We start from the raw sequence: 17,332 nt of genomic DNA, 5'->3' as shown, positions 1-17,332 counted from the left end.
CAGAGACATCCAGCTTGCATCTAAATTTTTGATACCTCATGACCCTGTTCTGCTAAAGTAAATGCTTAAGTTCCTCGTACAGCCAAGGGGAGCTTTAGAAGGCTTCTAGGTGGAAATCCGTTCCAATTTCACAGGCATCTACTGCCTCTTCATCAGCTAAACATGGCAGTTAGGCACTTTCTTTAGGAGTACTGATTCCGTAGTTGCCTGAAAGTGAGGCATAAATTAGGTACCTAAGTAAGGCAGCCTTTATCCTAGCCCGAACTGTGATAGCTCCAGCCAGGAGTCACATCATGCCTGTGCTCTGCACACCATGAATGAATAAAACAAAGTGATGTTAGGAAAGACATACTTAAGACATGGGACACAACAAAGCCCAATTATATAAGAACATTATTAAGGTTATGAGGACAGGAATTAAAAAAAAGAGGCAATGCTAAATTTTAAGTTGTCTGTGCAACTGTGATTCAAATCATCTAAACATGGAAATGAACATCCTGACTGGGCCAGAACAAGAAGCTTTTCACATCCTGCAGTAATTCCTGACTGGCTAAATCTTGAGAAAAAGTGAAGTCTTAGTAAACAATGTGATCTGAAAATCTGCAAAAAGAAAGTTTTTATCAGTTGAAGTATTTCACTTTTATTTCACAAGGTGTGTTGTTTTTTTTTAAGTTAACATGTTTGCATTCTATGGTTTTCTAATGAAAAATATTTCCTGTTGAAAGAATTACTTTCCATTCTAAAAAAGCAAAACCTAGTTGTTTATAAAGTATCTGAAGGTTTTGTCTTTGGTTTTGTTTTTGTTTTCCTTCACAAAATGTTGTTGAACTAGGAACTCATCCTGCTTCATAAACTGTTTTGATACATCATTATTTTGTGATTTCCTAAAAGCTTCCTGATCCATTCCAGGAATGACACAGTACTCAATTACAGAACTACATAGTACTTTTTCTACAGGATTCTCCCTATATTCAATTCACTGACATTGTCCAATGCTCAGTTAATGATAGCCTATTTGATATTTTGCTGTCTTTATAATCTTTATAATTTGGTGTAGCTTTACAAATGTCAGTTTATCCCCATTGTGATTTCTCTCTGTCAGATCCAGTCTGTGCATGACATGTTTATACGTCATTACAAGACTGACTAAAAACTTTATCGAGACATGATGGGACCAAAGTAAGCCAGCACTGATAACCTAGCATTTCATGGGTTTTTAACAGCTGATTTTGCACCCTTATGCTATAATGAAAAGCTTTGTGTATTTGCATGTAGTGTAATTTCCTAGTTTCTTTAAGGGCATCTTGGCTCTGAATAGTGGCGTTCAGGGAAGAGATACTTAATCTGGCACAAATCTAAGCCTGGCATTAGCTCAGGAAAGGAGTACAGGCAATTAATTAGGTGCTATGCCCAAGCTAATAGGCCTTACATTTTAGATGGACTTTATCTCACCTAAATGCAGCTGTCTAGAAGCTAGGAGTCTCGTCTAAGATACTCTTCTAGATATGTCAGTAGTCAGGAGCAGAAATAGACATCTCCAGAGAGTGACAACTCCTACGCTTTAGGCATGTATCATGGCATGAAAGGGGTCGCCTTTTGCCTTTCTCTCGACTGATGATGTCTGGAATCTAGGTGACTTGCCATATTTGACTTGGATACAGCATCTCGGACTAGATGTTTAATTTTCAGATGGCTACAGGAACACAACATCCACTGGACACAGGGCTGTACTGATTCAACTGCTTGCATCTGCTCCTGAGCTAGTGTGGTTTCCTAGCTTAGACATCTTTGTTCTGCATTCCCTAACTCCACGGGCAACAGAGACATGAAAACTAAGGGAGTTAAGAAATTCTTGTGGTATTACATCAATATCTGTTAAAACCTTTAGCAGGGCTGAAACTTTTAAATACGAGCCTGCCCTTCTGCTGCTTGGCGTTGGGGAAAGAGGCTGGAATATAGGTTGTTATGCTTTTGGTGGAGCAGGCCTGGCACAGATGTAACAAGCAAGGATTTTAGTTTCAGCACAAGTGTCTGCGTAGCATGTGCCAGCTAAGCATGATCCTTCCCCTGCTGTTAACTTGCTCAGTCATTACTTTCACCGGGATGACAAATACATATTCTTAACATAAAAAACATTACTTTTTTCCAAAATTTCAGGTTCTGCCACACAGCAGAGGTCACAGAGAAAAAGCCATTGCTTTATTTGTTTGCCAGAGACAAAAGTAGCGTTCTTAGAAATAGCCAAGTTATTGAAAAGGAAAATATGGATTGAGGTTTCCATGCAAAGTTTCAGTTTGAATGGTAAAAATTTGAAAAACCAGTTTACTACAGAAAATGTGGTTGTATAATGGACTTTTAGGGTAGTCTTAATAATAGTGGTACTCCATAATGTACATTATATTCAGGGAACCTGTTGGCGGTGGTCACTTTTTAAATGAGACTCCATTAAGCCTGTTTATAATAACCTAGTTGGTAAAATCTGGCCCACTGTGGTAAGCAGGGCAATTCAATGCAGGCAGAGTTTTAGCAATAGCTCTCAGAGCCAGCCTGTTTTGCTCGGCACACTCTCTCCCCGAGCCTTACTCTTTTTCCCACCAGACACCCTGTTCCCTCTTGTGGCTTCCCCCCATTCTTCCCTTTCCATAGGCTCTGCCCAGCTGTTGTTGCCACAGACCAACTGCTGGATCTGCATTGGGATGGGAAGACAAAGCAACTGTCTTCATGCTTTCATTCAACATTTTCATGCTTCAGTTCTCAAAACTCCTCCTTAACTTCTCAGGCTCATCTGTTGATTTTCATACAGGGAATGCCCATCAGGGAACAGTATAGCTTGAATTTTATTCATCTAAATATTCTTTGGTTTAAATGTATTTTAAAAGACTAAACACTTGATAAGCTCTTTACATGTCTCTATAACGCACATACATATTTCTCTGTATATTCATAGTTCACCTGTAGGTTATCTCCCTCTTTCCCCAAGTACAGTCTTTATAAGCCCGTTAAAATGTTATGCTGCGTTCTTGATTGAAGGCCTAGAGACCTCATGATGTCTTAATGTTGCTGGATTATATGATCAGGGACACATGCATGTCAGTTTTCTGTAGCTCTCCAGCCTTAAATTAATTCAACAGTTTTTCTGCCTGTGATGTAAATCTTGTGCAGCGGAATTCAGTGAAACATGAGCTCCAGAAGTGTGATTGATTTAAGCAAGAACCAGCAATTTGGGTTCTAGTCGAGCTTCCAGACTAAAATGCATGCTCCATTATGACCCTGTCGTAAACAGCTCAGAGCATGGAATATGTCTCAGTCTGTGATTTGTAAAACACTGTATAATAAGTAAGCAATTTTTAAAATTTGCATTCATTTTTAGCTGGGACTAAGTGAAGTAATTCTTGTGTTTGTAGTAGTAGCAGAAAGATGCCAGCAAAAACAAATAATCCAAAAGACTGTTCCATGATGGATCGTCCTGGACAACATTTTCCAAAAAAGTTATGTGGTCATTGGCCTTTGTGTGTAATGAAATTCCTGTCATGAGCCTACCGCCAAGAAATGCTTGCTCTCACCAGGAGACTTGGTTCCAAAAGAAAGAGCCAGATGTTAAGCAAAGTGAAACGACAGGTGTCAAAATAACTATGATACTTAGCCCTACATGGAATCATACATCTTCCAAATTCTGTTGAGCCTTGCCTACTTGTAGGTAGCCACACCTTTAGCAGGTCCGTAGATTCTGTAGGTGCTATTTCATAGGTGGGAGAGCTGGAAAACATTAAATTTTCTCAACAACATTAATGCTGGTGCAGTATGACACACAGATTGCAAGTGCGGATGAATTAATACAGACAGTATGTTAGTGGTCTGGACAGCACGCTAACAGGATAGCGTGGGGATGGCAAAAAGGACGCCGGCTTTGTTATTGCAAGAGTTACCCTTCTAAAGGAGGCATCAAGTGGCAACAAATATGCCTAAGCAATACCAGCAGCTCCTGGCACTGCTGCTTCGGAAGGGAGGGAAGCAAACTCAGGGCAAGGAACGGGTCTACCAGTTTAGAGTTTTTCCTTCTTGCTCTTACAGGCTTTCCCAGGATATTGATTGTGGGCATTAAGTAGCATTAACAACATTTTTTTGAGTGAGGGAAGCACTATCCAGCTGGAGGACTGAGACACCAGTGGGTTTTGAATCCAATGGGAATTGATTGAGCAGAGGCCCTGTCACCAGAGTCCCCATTCATTGCTGAAAGATAGGCTGTTCTTCCCCCAGTTTCAAGAAGTGCAAATGAAATGTCATGAATTAGCGTGCTAACAGGGCGGCCCTATATTGCTGTAAAAATAACCAGTCCATCTATTTTCAGACATAACTTTTTACATTTGTACATACAAGAGAGCACTATATTTTTTCGGGTCCCAAGCCATGCCCCTTTACGGATGGAAACACCTGTTTGTTTTGGCAAACATCTTTGCCGACATCAGACAACTGGGCATTAAGCAGCTGGAGCAGCTCCTTGCCTTTATGACCCTATAGGAGGACTATTCTTATCAGTGCTGCTCCCCACAATCCCTTTTGGACCTATAAGGAAAACATGTCTAATTGCTCAGAAGCTGTGTCACAGCACCACACTCTTACTGCTAGGAGTGTCTCCTCTGGCGAGAGGAGATGCAGGGCAGTTGGAGGGAGCCTGAGGAAATGCAGGGCAAAAGACTAAAGACTAAAAGGAAACACATTTGGCCTCAAACCCATCATTTTTAAATCCCTAAGCTGGAGATGTTGCTTGAAAAATGTGGAAAGATAAAACAGTTAGAATTTTGTAATGTTTCCTTTTTTCGCTTTTCTTTCCAGAGCCACTGACTCAGTGTATTTACTTTTTTCAGCAGTTAAAGTACTTGCTAAAAATGTCACCTTTTTTTAAAAAAAAAAAAATCTCAGTGCAAAACTTTGTATTGAAGGGATTTGATATTAAAATCTGGAATCAGTGATTTCACCATTAATTATATGTCTGCCCTCTCTGCTGGCTGAGTAGTACTGGTTTGCTGTTCCCTGTGTAAGAGTAATCAGTTTATTTTCCTAAAACCAGCTGCCTTTTAAAAACTATTCTGCACACTTTTCTGAACTTAAAGTAATCACTTGGACAAACGGAAGCTTCTCCAAAGCAGATGTGTTGATAAGAGACGTTTTTAAAACCTTGTATCTAGTCTCCTTTGTATTTTTCTGAAATTCAGTAATCCTCTTCCCCACTTAGCTTAGTGAGTGGCTGACCCAAAGCCAGCGGAGGTCAGAGAAAAGGCTTCTTCCAAAACAGTGAGTGGTTACAACGCTGCAGGAAAAAGGGGACTTGGTGGCGTGATCGTTTCTTATTTGTCCCCTAGACAAATGCTGTTTGATTCCAGAGAGCGCACATGAGCCGTATGATACTGCAAGGAAAGTCACGCTAATATTTTGCCTTGGACTGAGGAAAAAAAATCAGATGATACGATGTTATAAGAGCTGACATTTGTGTAGTATGGGTGTATAGATATAAGCAACTAAAACTTAGGCACTGCAATTACGCTGGCTGTCTAGGCTGTTTGACAGTCACCGGAGAGTTATAGACAAGTTCAGGGGATGTTACTGTGTAAAGGTAAGGATGTGAAATAAGCATCTCCACAAAGGGACTCATTCCTCCTTTCTCTCTCCGTTGACTGGTAAGGCAGCCTAGGCAAGGAGCTTAAACTGGACACGTAAGATTTGGGTGATTAAAACTTATTAAAATGAATCCTGTTTTGTGACCTGGGGAAGGGGGGTGCTTTCCTATTTATATAGCCTTATTGTATTGCAGCAAACGTGGAACTGGTATTTTTTGGTGCTCTTATATTATAAATGATAATAAACAAGATAATAAACAGGTTTATACTTGTATTTCCCAAGACAGCTTCTTGCACACAGAGGTTTCAGTCCACAGATCTCTGAAAAATCTATTAAAATAAGAAAGACAGGCAGTCAATACTTCAAGCAGTTTAGTGCAGTGGAAATGCAGGATGAGCAAAATTCTCACTTTTAGCACCTTTAGTGTCTGACAGAATAGCAAAGCTTGGTGAGTCACCCTCAAACCATGCAAGATCATATGCTTCATTAGACAGGAAACACAGATGTATCTCCACTGATATATAATACAGAGTGGAGTATTAAAACGGATATATATTTGTTCTATTTATATTCTTACTGGCAATGTGGAGAAACTGAAACACAGCATCTCCAGCTCCAGGTGGACAGCAGGTATCAGGAAAATACTCCCTACACCGGAACTGTCTCCTTGAGCTAACCAACATAGCTGAGGTGGAGAAGTCAGGGTTCAGTAGCCACCTTTTTCACCCTTAACAAAGACATGTCATCAAGCGCTTCTTTTGAATGTGTTCACCGTGGGGTACATCTTTCAGCCATGCCAGTAAGTCAGCCAGTCTCCTGTTTACTACCACATACATTGTGTGGCAGGGACAAAGGGCAGAGTATGTATGAGAAAAGCAAGAGGATATTAGCGGGAAAAAGTAAATGTGGCTGCACTTCTAAATACCTTACCATATTGAAGGTGTTAAGCATTGTACGGGATTGTGTTACCCAGAATTAGTAACGTCTCAGGCTGGCTACTTAGCTGGTGTAAATCAGTGGCATCCCACTGGTTTCTATGGAGCTTTGTTAATTTGCACTAGCTGAGGATCTGGCCCTGAAATAGCTGTAATAGAAGATCAGTATCTCTAGATCAGTTTGTTCAGTCTCTACCAATCAGCTTTTCTACTGACTTTTTTTTCTTCTTATATGTTGTCACCTTCTGAACTTAAACACCCAAAAACCCATCTGCTTATCAGGACATCATAAAAATTCGCACCCTTCCAGGCAGGACTTCAAAACATGTTGTGAGCCCACACAGCCTACGGAGCAGGCAAGGAAAGACACTCTGCGATCGCGAGGCAGGATACGTGACCCAGCTCGGCACCGCTGCTGCCCTGTGGCAGGAAGCAGCCGGCTGAGATGCTGAGATTGGGAAGGGGGAAGCATAGATTTTATCGGGTTAGGACCGGTCTCCTCAGAGGAGGCTAAGCAAGCAAACTCCATCCCTCATTAGTGTGAGTCAGGCGATCAGAGTTTCTTGTGTCAATTAATGCAGGGCTCTCTAGAGTAAGCTTCTGCCTACCCCTGGAGAGATGCATTGTAATTAATTTACCTGCAGTTTGGCTCAGATGTTGTGCTTTAAGCATACCACTACTAGGAAAAGTGTCCAGCAAGGTCAAAGCTACATGCATTTAGGACCTGATACAGGTATCTATGCAAGTACAGTGCTGAGCTTTGAACATGCCATTTTAGTTATTGGAAGCAGTCTACCTGAGAGAGCACAGAGCTCAGTGGGAACCTGCTTCTCAGCAGAATACTTTTCAGCCTGTACAAAGCTCTGGACTGCCAGAGCTAGCCTGCCTCATGCCCTGAGGTAGGCTGTAAAGCGAACGTGGGTAACTCTACACTATGCAGCAGCCCACAGTGTAGAGAACCCCTGAGGATTTAAGCGTTTGGAGTTGACTCCCCAGCACGACTTCAGATTCCATGAAGGTGTTCCTTGGACGCCTCCTCTCGGGGCACTTTGTTGGCTCAGCCAGGGTTTGCTTGTGAAATCTGAGGGGATCACATCACATGTTTTATCCTGCATTTACTCACGTATAACCCAGCATGACTGTACATCAATCAACTAATTTTAGCAATGTTAAAACTGAAAAGAAAAGAATGATAGCTCATGAATATACTGACCTGCCTCCCCGCTCCAGCTTCTCTCAATCTTCCTTCAAATTCTTAACGTTTTTTGGAAGAGGCTTCCAAAGATTATTCAGAATTCTCTGCATTGGCTTATGGCTTCCCAGGCTGTTGGTGGTACTTCTAGCTCTCACATTTCTGGGGGAATTTCACAATATATGGTTATTATTTTCCTCAATTGCTCATTTTAAGTACCTTCTATCTCCATCCATCATATAACTAAGTGAGCAAAAATTATTTGCTTGCTTTGCTGACTTACATGAGAGGCAAGCATTGTGCTGCATAACTTGACATCTTTGAATAGATTTTTTGGCTTGTACAGCAGAATGGTGCTAAGCTTTCATAGGTGCCGAACACTGCACTAAGAGATGACAACAGTGAAGGAAAGGGCACTTGTAGTCAAAAATCTCATTGTGAAAGTGGCAATGTAGGCTGTACGTGTCATGTCATAGGAGAAAGGACATCAAACATTATATTCTTCCTCTGGCTTTGGATAGGGTAAAAATATTCTGCAAAAATAGTCTTTCTTACTTATTTTGTCCCCAAAGCTCAAAAAGTAAAACCAAGGCAAGGTGTTTGATTTTTTTAGCTCTTTTTCTCTGTAATGAGAAATGCAGTGGGGCATAGGCTGAAAAAGGATTATAATATTTTATATATTCTGTAGTTCTTCAGACCTGTTGGGGAAAGAATTAGTAATGTATCTATATATCTGGTAAAAATATCTCAGTGACCTCATACTCACATTTGTGTAAACATCACCTCATCAGTTCCAGATACTTATACAGGAAACAAATCTGAATGCTCCTCTAGTGTTCTATACTTAGGCAGGTCAGCCGGCATATGTCTGGTCTGTAAATACCCAGTTTTACTTGGGTCCTTATTTTAAGATTTCTCTCTGAAGAGTTTGCTGCAAACAAGCCCTCAGCGTTTGCCAGCGTGCCTTTTCCAAAGCAACTTGCCCCTGAGGGTTCCCATTAAAAGCTTTATTAAACAAAAACCAAATACAAAGAAGAGCTGTACTGGTTGGTAAAGGCTTAGTTGGGATTGAATTACGAAATATTGCCATAATAGTCCTGAACTGACAAAGTGAGTATCAAATGATTTTTCATAGCTGTCAGTCACTGTGGTATGTGACCACAGTTTGCTCTATGTCCCAATCCCCATCTTGCTAACAGGTTTCTAAAATCAAAATTCTTCTTCAGACTTTTCTTGATAATCTTTCCTAATGGACTCTAGCATGCGGAACAGGCTTCTGACTTTATAGCTCGGGGGGGGGGGGTGATTATAGTGATATAATAAATTGTATGTTGCCTGGTGCAACAGCACAATGCTTGTGATTCTTTTGAACAGATAACCCTTAATGTCACATGCTTAATTTTCCAGTTGTGAAGTAAAATAAGGAGGGAGTGTAATAAAAGAAGGTACGTGTTACAAAAATAAATGCAAAAAATAGCAACAATTATAACTTGAGCCTTTAGTTAATCATTTTTGCATCTTTTTAAAGATATATCCCCTGCAATAGATTTCAGGCAACTCTGTATATGTGAACAGCATCAAATGAGGGAAAAAATATGAAGTTTTTAGAAATGGGAAAAACACATTGGATTGCCAAGTTCAAGCTTCTAGAAAGACAGAATATTACAAGTCCTCTAGAGAGACAGTATATAATGATTTAGTAGGTAGAAAACTGCCTATGTTACAGGACTCTCTAGCAGTATTATTAGCAGGGTTACACAAAGGTACAGATTAAAATCACTTTGGCTTTATGCAGGTTGTCTTTACTACCAAAAGAAGCAAGTCATGTATTCATAACTGTATTGCTGCCTGTGGAGGTATGAATGGTGATGACCAACCTTCCCTAAGTGATTTGCTTAAAGCTATAATCCACACAGGCAATAGCAGAAAATAAATTTGAATCATCAGTCACTCTTTATGCAGTCACTAGACCAACTTTCTCCAACAGCTGTCTGATTTTGTTTGCTTTCTAATACTTCATGTATATCACTGGGCTGTTGTCTTGTCTTATTTTTTTAAATGCAGATAGCGATGTTCCATGTGCAGATTCGGACAGTATTCTCTCAGCCACGTTAATGGAAAGAAGGAATGGAGAGGGCTTAAATTATTTGATATTAGTCAAAGAAGGCAATCAAGACCAAGGAAGCATCAATTCTGCTGAACTTAGTTAAGTCTGGTTCCCTCTGTTTGAAAGAAAGAGGGAAAGAAAAGAAAAAGCTCTACCAAAGAAGGCACAAGCCAAGGAAAATATTGTGCACATCGTCATACTTACAGAGATGTCTTAAAAAAACCAACAACTCTCTAAAACACTAAAACTACCAGAAAATATCATAAGGTACCGAATGATGTGTAGCAGAATAAGACAACAATTTCATATCTTTTGTTTTTCTACATGTTATGGTTTGGGTGTTTCACAGGAGATACTTTAAGGGAATAAAACACGTAATCAGACAGCAAGTGTTTTACTGTGGTGTTGATTAAATTTACGCAATCGCATATGCCTCAGACACAGGCAGTCCTTCCAAAAAGGGAGTACTGGTATGCTGTTTTAAAGAAGGGACCAACTCGCTCATGAAAAGAAAAAACAGTTGAAATCTAGCTTCATTGTGCAAAAATGAGATTTAACAAATTGAAAAACTAACATAAATTCTTGTTGTATTTTTATGAACTCCAAATCAGAAAGCAATTGAAGAAGGGCGACTGGGTTGCCTGCTCTGGGGATGGTCTATTTCACTATTAAATTTAAACAAATGCTTGCGATCATCTTGAATGTTAAGTTGCACAGTGATTGATCTGTGAATCTAGACAGTCCTGTTTTCTTACATTTCTTTTCCTTTCCCTCTTTAATGTTCATCATCCTTGCTTATTTTTTATCAGACTGGGTGAAGGGAGATACTTTTCCTTGATGTGTCTGGAGATCAAGTCAAAGTATGTAACAAAACGATACATAAATCATTACTGAATAAAAGACAGCAATAAGCTTTTTGGAACATTTCGTCATGAACAGCAGTTTCCAAATTATGCAGAGCTATTCACTGACATCTGTCAGGAAGCTAGAAACATGCTCTGATTTTATGCAAATATTTGATAATGGGGGACACTGAAGAGTAGTAAAGGCACTATCTGATGTTAGAATGTATACATTTTTAAGATGCAATTCCACTGAAATCAAGCTTCAAAAGTTTCTTAAATGGAGATCCAACACAGAAGAACAAGAAATTTGGGGTTTGACCGTTTTGCTCAAACAAAATAGAAATTGAGAGCTTTTGAATAAGGATTCTTCAAAGTCCCTGAAAAAGCCCATTCAAGCAGTCTATAATTATATAAATATTTTTTTCTTCATCTACAAATTAGTGTAGAAGTCAGATTTGCTAATACCAACAATTGCAGCACTTCTCTATGCTCACCAGACCATGAGTGATGGATAAATAAATAAATACTGCCTAACGTTTCCTTCCTCTTCAAGTACTGCTTGATTGATTGTACAGCCATTCCTTCCATTTCAATAACTTAAACATGAGTAACATTTACTAACTAGCACGTGCTAGCCAAAAACCAGGAAGATCCCAGTTCTGTAGTCACCACACCTGGATGACTTCATGTGCATGCGTAATTCCACTTAACTCAAGAGGACTGCTCAGTCAGCAAGACACAAACAAAGGTTTTGAAAACCAACAGGACTTCGTATGATTTCTTTAGCAGGAGAAGCCTTCAATCCTGACAAAATTTTGTCCAGGCACCACCTTTCACAGGCCTCACAGCCGCGTCTCTGATGTGATAACCCAAGTCGATTCAGTTTTGTGTAGGTCTGAGCTGGAAAAGAATCATGCAAGAGCCTATCCAACATGGGAAAACTGGGTTAGAGGGCAAGGTAAGCGTCAGTGACAGACAGCAGTCAGAAGTAATGCCCCTGAGATCTTGAAGTAGTCACAAATACCCAAAGCGGCACAGAAAGAACAGAGGGGAAGGTAAGTCTTGTTTTGTCCACATTTTGTAAGTGTTGCAAGACAAGACTAGTTTTAAAGGAGGATTTAATCACAGCGTGATGAGGGAGAAAGTGTCAAGTTTAATGCATTGCCAATAAATGAAAGCTCAGGATATTGACCAGTGATCTATGCCTTTTGCACGTAATAGTATGAAAAATGTATTGGACTGGATAAAACACAAATCTCTCAATCCAAATCTAAGGATCCTGATCTATAACTTGCTGAATTCAGTGGAAGACATGATACCTAACCTTCCCCGTAAGTGGAGTGATTTGAGGTATGCCTAGTGATACAATGGCAGCTCTGAGCATGGCCCTACCCATCACTCCATTCTCCCTCTCTCATTTCCCTGCCTTAGAGGAGTAAGTATGCAAATGCAACTATTCCACTGAATTATGATAAAGCTGAATTTAATGTGTGCAAACTTACCTCACTTGCATCCACTCATGATGCTACTTGCAAAGAGCTTCTTAATCCCTCGCGTTTCTGTATCATCCTTCTCTTTACACATCTTCATCAATTCGCCTTCTCTACCTCCTTCAAGTGATGCTTCCTCTCTTCATTCAAACTCTTCATGATGATTCACGTTTTACCCATCAACTCTTATTCACTATCAGGAGGACACCTCTCACCTTCAAGCAGCCAGCCCCTGATGACAGTTTTCATAGCTACTTTTGGAGACAGTAGGGAAGACACACGTATTAGAGGTGATGAGAATGAAAGACCTTTTTAGCACATTCTTTCTTGGGTAGGGAAATGGGCACTACCTGGCCTGTGTTTGTCTCTGATAGTTGGTGCCTCCTCCTGTGGCAGATCAAGGGAAAGAATCAAGAAAGCCTTGAGTTCAAGTGTCTTGACTTCCAAGGCTATAGGTTTTTAAACAAGTGTAAATGGGTTTAAGGGTGATAATGTCATTTAAAGAAAATATGTGTTTAGGGGAGAAAAGAATCCTGACATATCAGAAAGGTTAAATGTGAGAAAAGGGTACAAGTGAGGCAGTTGTTGTGACCACACTTGCGTGACGTACTGCTGAGAGACTCATCCTCAAGTGTAGAGGCAATAACGCGCATTTTTACCTTCTTCATTTAAGGTGTACAGTGAGACTGAGTCTAGGGTGTGATATCTATGTAGTAAGAGGAATTCTTTCTGGTTTCCCTTGTAAGCCAGAAGAAGCCACCTGAATAAGAGAAGAAACCTGTCCTGGGAAGATTCCCTCTGCAAGAGCTGGAGGAACCAGAAAGTGATCTCTGAAGTCTGAATCATAAATGCATAGGAGTCCCTGTCAGCAATTCCAAAAGCTTCTTATAAAAGCATCATTCTCAGGCTAGTATAAAGCAGATGGACCCCATCTTCACCTGCTGTAAATCAGGCTAAATATGTTAAGCTACACTGATGTACAGCAGTGGAGAAACTGCCTCCAAGTCTTTAGCTTCTCAAGATTTGGCCTGAGACAGGTAGACCTATGCCCAGCCAGTTCCTGAGCAAAAGATGGCTAATCTCCTTAAGCCTCCTCCTCTCCATTTTATTGCTGAGCATGACATTATATGGTGCGGAATATCTCTTTGGTTAGTTCGAGTCATCTGCCTGGTTGTGTTCCCTCCCAACCTCTTGTGCACCCCCAGTCTATTCACTGGGGGAGGGGGGCGAGCAGAGTGAGAAGCAGAGAAGGCTTTGATGCTGTGCAAGCACTTTTCAGCAATAACTAAAACATTAGTGTGTTATCAGTATTGTTTTGGTTGCAAATCTAAAACATAGCGCAAGATGAGCTGCTATGAAGAAAATAAACTCCAACCCAGTACAGTCCCTAACCTGCCCAGGAAGAGGAGACATTGCCCCCCGGCGCTGATCAGGGGATGCCCTAGGTGAGTCTCTGGGTTGCAGCCGGTTGCTCTCTCAGGCTCTTCCTTGTTCCTTGATGCCAGCACAGACACTTGGCGAGATCACTGAGCAACGATGGTGAGCATGCTTCAGGATGTGATACCACACACAACCCACTAGTGCTGGGCTCTCAAATGGCAACGACTGAACTCTGAGCCGTGCTTGGACAGACATGGACATACTATGTGGCTTTAGTTGGCTTATTTAATCTCTCAGCTGCAGACTTGACATCCATATGAATGGATGAAAAATATTTACTGCTACCTATGAATAGTATTTACTACAACATAACACAAATGCTGTGGTGATTAATTAAAGTTTGTAAATTATTTTGTAAATGTGAAGGGCCAAGGCAGATGTTACTTATTTACTAAGGCAGCATTTTCAGTGGCATCAATTCTAGGTCTGCTATCTTCAGTCCCCTTGGTCTACAGCAGGTGGTAACACCCGCCTGTCAGTGCATTTCTGTGTTTCAGGGTTGCTTGCAAGGGCTTTTGAGCAGGCACATACTGATGACCAGATTCACCCAAAACCTGTGTACCTCATGCTTTCCATTTGGGACCACGGTCAGGATCCTACAAAGGAAAACCAATGTTTTATGACAAAAATATTGAGTCCTTACTGGGTCAAAGATAAAGTTATGGAAAGTTTGTGTGTAGCTGCTGCTGAGAGATATGCAAGGCTTCAGTGGGATCACTTGCTTATCCCCATGTGCCACAGAAGGAGTGCTCAGCAGTTTGACATGAGCTATGGGAACGTGGCTGTCGAGCTCTGAAGGGAAAACTTATACAGCTTGAAAAGAGGATTTTTTTGAGATATGAAAAGCAAAAGATGTGTTTTCTTATATCACATAGGACTGAAAAATGTGGGGTGTCAAGATGATTTCTTTGCCTTTTTTATATTTAACATTCAGGTCTCATCTTCTCTGGGAGACTTTATTGTCAGTCATTCAATGGCATCATCCCAAGATCCAGGGAACGTAAAAATGACCACCAGAAAGGCAAAAGGTTGTGCAGCTACACTGCTAACGCAGGTGTTTTCTACTAGTCTTTGTTACCTGCAAAAACTAATGAGTGGCGGGGACAAGAAAGGCAAGAGCTGAGTTCACCACAGCCTTGCTTATCTGAGAAGCTCGAGCCAGGGCCCAGGGCTGAGATTAAAGTTATTGTTCCTCAGCTTTCCTGGTACCCTAGATAACAGAGACTAGTTACATCCTCCAGATCACAAGGTCCCTCAAAATTTGGTTCCCTCACCACGTGCATGGAAGGGCACAAAGATCCTTACAGCAGGGCCACTGCACCCTTGCTTCCCACAGCTGTTTTCAGCAGAGAAAGTTTTACCATCTATTTGAATTGACTAAGGTCTCCGGTTTTTTTCTTTTTTTTCTTTTTCTTTGACATCTGCGGCATGCTGCCTATGATGGTTTGAGTCCTCAAGTGTGGCTTTACTGACATAACCGGGTGAAACTAATCCTCTGTGATTCAGGTTTAGGACTATGCATTTTAATAATAACTGTGAAGGCAAGCTTTCTTCTAGATTCAAATCTTTCCACACAAAGCTGATCTTAACTCAGCTATAACAGACCTGAAAATAGTTGTTATAGAAAAGAATGTCTGTAAAATAGCCCTGACAGGTTTGTTAATGATTAAAATGTTCTAATTCACCTTCATTTCTTTTAATTGATTCTTGAAAGTCTTTCTTACACACACACTGGACTGAGTTGCAGGAGCTTGCATACCAGGTGGATTTTTCAAACGATCATAGCTCTATTTATAATGACACTTGGCACCTCTAACTGACATTATGTTTTAACTCTAATAAATAACCAGAAACCCAGTGCATCAAAGCCAAGTGATGATGCCAAAATATTGTCATTATTGTCAGTGACATGACTGATACTGCTGTATAAAATAACCTTTTTTATAATGTGTTAACTTCTTCTTCAGATGACGTCTTTCATTTGGAGGACGTTCATCACTGCCTTCTATCTTTTACAGTAAGAACGGAGCTGTAAAATAGCCATTCTCTGTTTGGATACCCATCCTTTTTGCAATGCTGTTGGCATAGCTGGATCTTCTTTTTCCTGCTTTATTTTCTCCTATCTTCCCTGACAGTACAAGTCACTTAGTGCTCGTTAGAGATGAGGCCACTGAAACGCCTTTGTCGTCCTATGCAGTACAGTAAGCAACTACAGTTGCATCTTCGTCTGTCCTATAGGAAACTTAGTGAAGTTTCAACATCATTTTTTAGCACCAAAATCTCATGACTCTGAGTAATCTCCTGGTGTATTTCTCTTCACGTATCCAATTTTCACACCTTTCCAGGAGGGCTGACCATGTGTAAGCTCTCAGTAATTTCCAGTCACAAATATATTTAGCTTCCTCTTACAGAGAAACAGGAGAGGCAGAACTCTGGGAGTCACAGAATTAACCTTTTGTGAGAATATCTTCTCTCACGTCTTCATATTTCTTCAGTCTGACATCACCACATCCCCAAGTATGGAAACCTACTGACACAGTGCAGCCTTGTGTTCAAGTAGGACCTTGCCAGCTTTGTGCTTTCCTCGGTTTGTCTGCTGACATAGTCTTTGTTACCTTAACAGAGGTATCACTTCATAATTTTTGAGTCTGCTGCTTAAAGCGCAAAGAATTATCCTCTACCTGAATCTACTAAAACAAAATTAGTGGCCATGATAAACCACAGTCAGTTGTCAAACACATCCTGTTGCCCACTCCACGCAGGGATGGCTCTTGGCTTTAGTGGCAGCATCACCAGGTTTAGACGCTGTCATTTCTCTTCACAGAAGCAAGCTGAGAAGGGACTATTGGTCCTGCTTCTTGCCAGCATTCAAGGTTGGCATTAAAAAATTAATACAAGCATCAAAAATGAGGGAAAAATGACACATTTAGAAATACCTTTAAAAGCCTTTGTACACTTAATCATGTGGTCTTGCAGCAGTCTAGGCGGCCACTAAGGGCCGGGTGAGGTGTCATCAGGAAAAGGGTTTGACCGTACCGTAGCTCAGTCGTCAGGCCTGCATGCAGTAGTCATACTGCCACCAAAATCAAGCTTTCCCACTGCTCACTTTTAGGTTGCTCTTACTTTTTTTCAGATCTTTTCTCCAGGGAATGCTTTCTGAAATGCCTACCTGTCTCCATATAGAAATGAATTTCTGGGGGAAAGTGTTACTAAAAACCTCTTCAGCACTCTTTGATTCAGTTTTATATTATATGATGAGTAAAATACTTGATCTTGATGGAAGCAATATAAGAAAAGGTGGTGACAAAGTGACTAGAGCTGCAAGTGCCCTATTGCTAAAGTGTTTGCAGAGTTGTGTTTTGGCTCAGATCATAGACTCCTGCAACTTCAAAGTATTATACATGTTTCTGGGGTATGAGGAGCAAAAAAAGAAATGTGAGCAATGAGATGGCTTTTAGAAGACAGGCCTATATGCAAAGAGGTTGGACTGTGACTAAAAACTTATGACTGTTACTCTAAGGACTATGCAAATATATAAATTGCAAATTCTTTTCTGACTTACACTTTTTTTTTTTTAAAATTGCAAGACTGGCAGGTTAAGTTGCAAAGCAAAACAATAAAGTGCCCTGGGAAACGCACTCCCCAAGAGGGCAAACAAAACCAAATACAAGTGCCCTCTTAAACACAGGATTTGCATTTTCTTAGCA

At 40.6% G+C, this 17,332-nt stretch overlaps 1 protein-coding gene and 1 long non-coding RNA gene across 2 annotated transcripts in view; one reads left to right on the top strand and one right to left on the bottom strand.

Moving 5' to 3' along the window:
- Positions 1 to 10,246, top strand: part of ROS1 (ROS proto-oncogene 1, receptor tyrosine kinase) — a 77,597-nt gene extending 67,351 nt beyond the window's left edge. Inside the window, exon 44 of the mRNA XM_076333476.1 lies at positions 9,808 to 10,246. Coding sequence (XP_076189591.1) covers positions 9,808 to 9,953 — 146 coding nt within the window. The 3' untranslated portion in view covers positions 9,954 to 10,246. The remainder of the gene's footprint in view (positions 1 to 9,807) is intronic.
- Positions 5,861 to 12,430, bottom strand: LOC143158057 (uncharacterized). The gene is made up of 3 exons (XR_012994901.1): positions 12,198 to 12,430; positions 7,765 to 7,905; positions 5,861 to 5,945 (listed from the first exon to the last, which is right to left on the bottom strand). It is a non-coding gene; the product is annotated as an uncharacterized LOC143158057 (long non-coding RNA).
- Positions 12,431 to 17,332: the final 4,902 nt, after the last annotated feature.

Source organism: Aptenodytes patagonicus, chromosome 3 (assembly GCF_965638725.1).
Source record: "Aptenodytes patagonicus chromosome 3, bAptPat1.pri.cur, whole genome shotgun sequence".
NCBI classification, from domain to species: Eukaryota; Metazoa; Chordata; class Aves; order Sphenisciformes; family Spheniscidae; genus Aptenodytes; species Aptenodytes patagonicus.
Note: the sequence above shows the minus strand (reverse complement) of the source record. Positions and strands in the feature narration are given on the sequence as shown.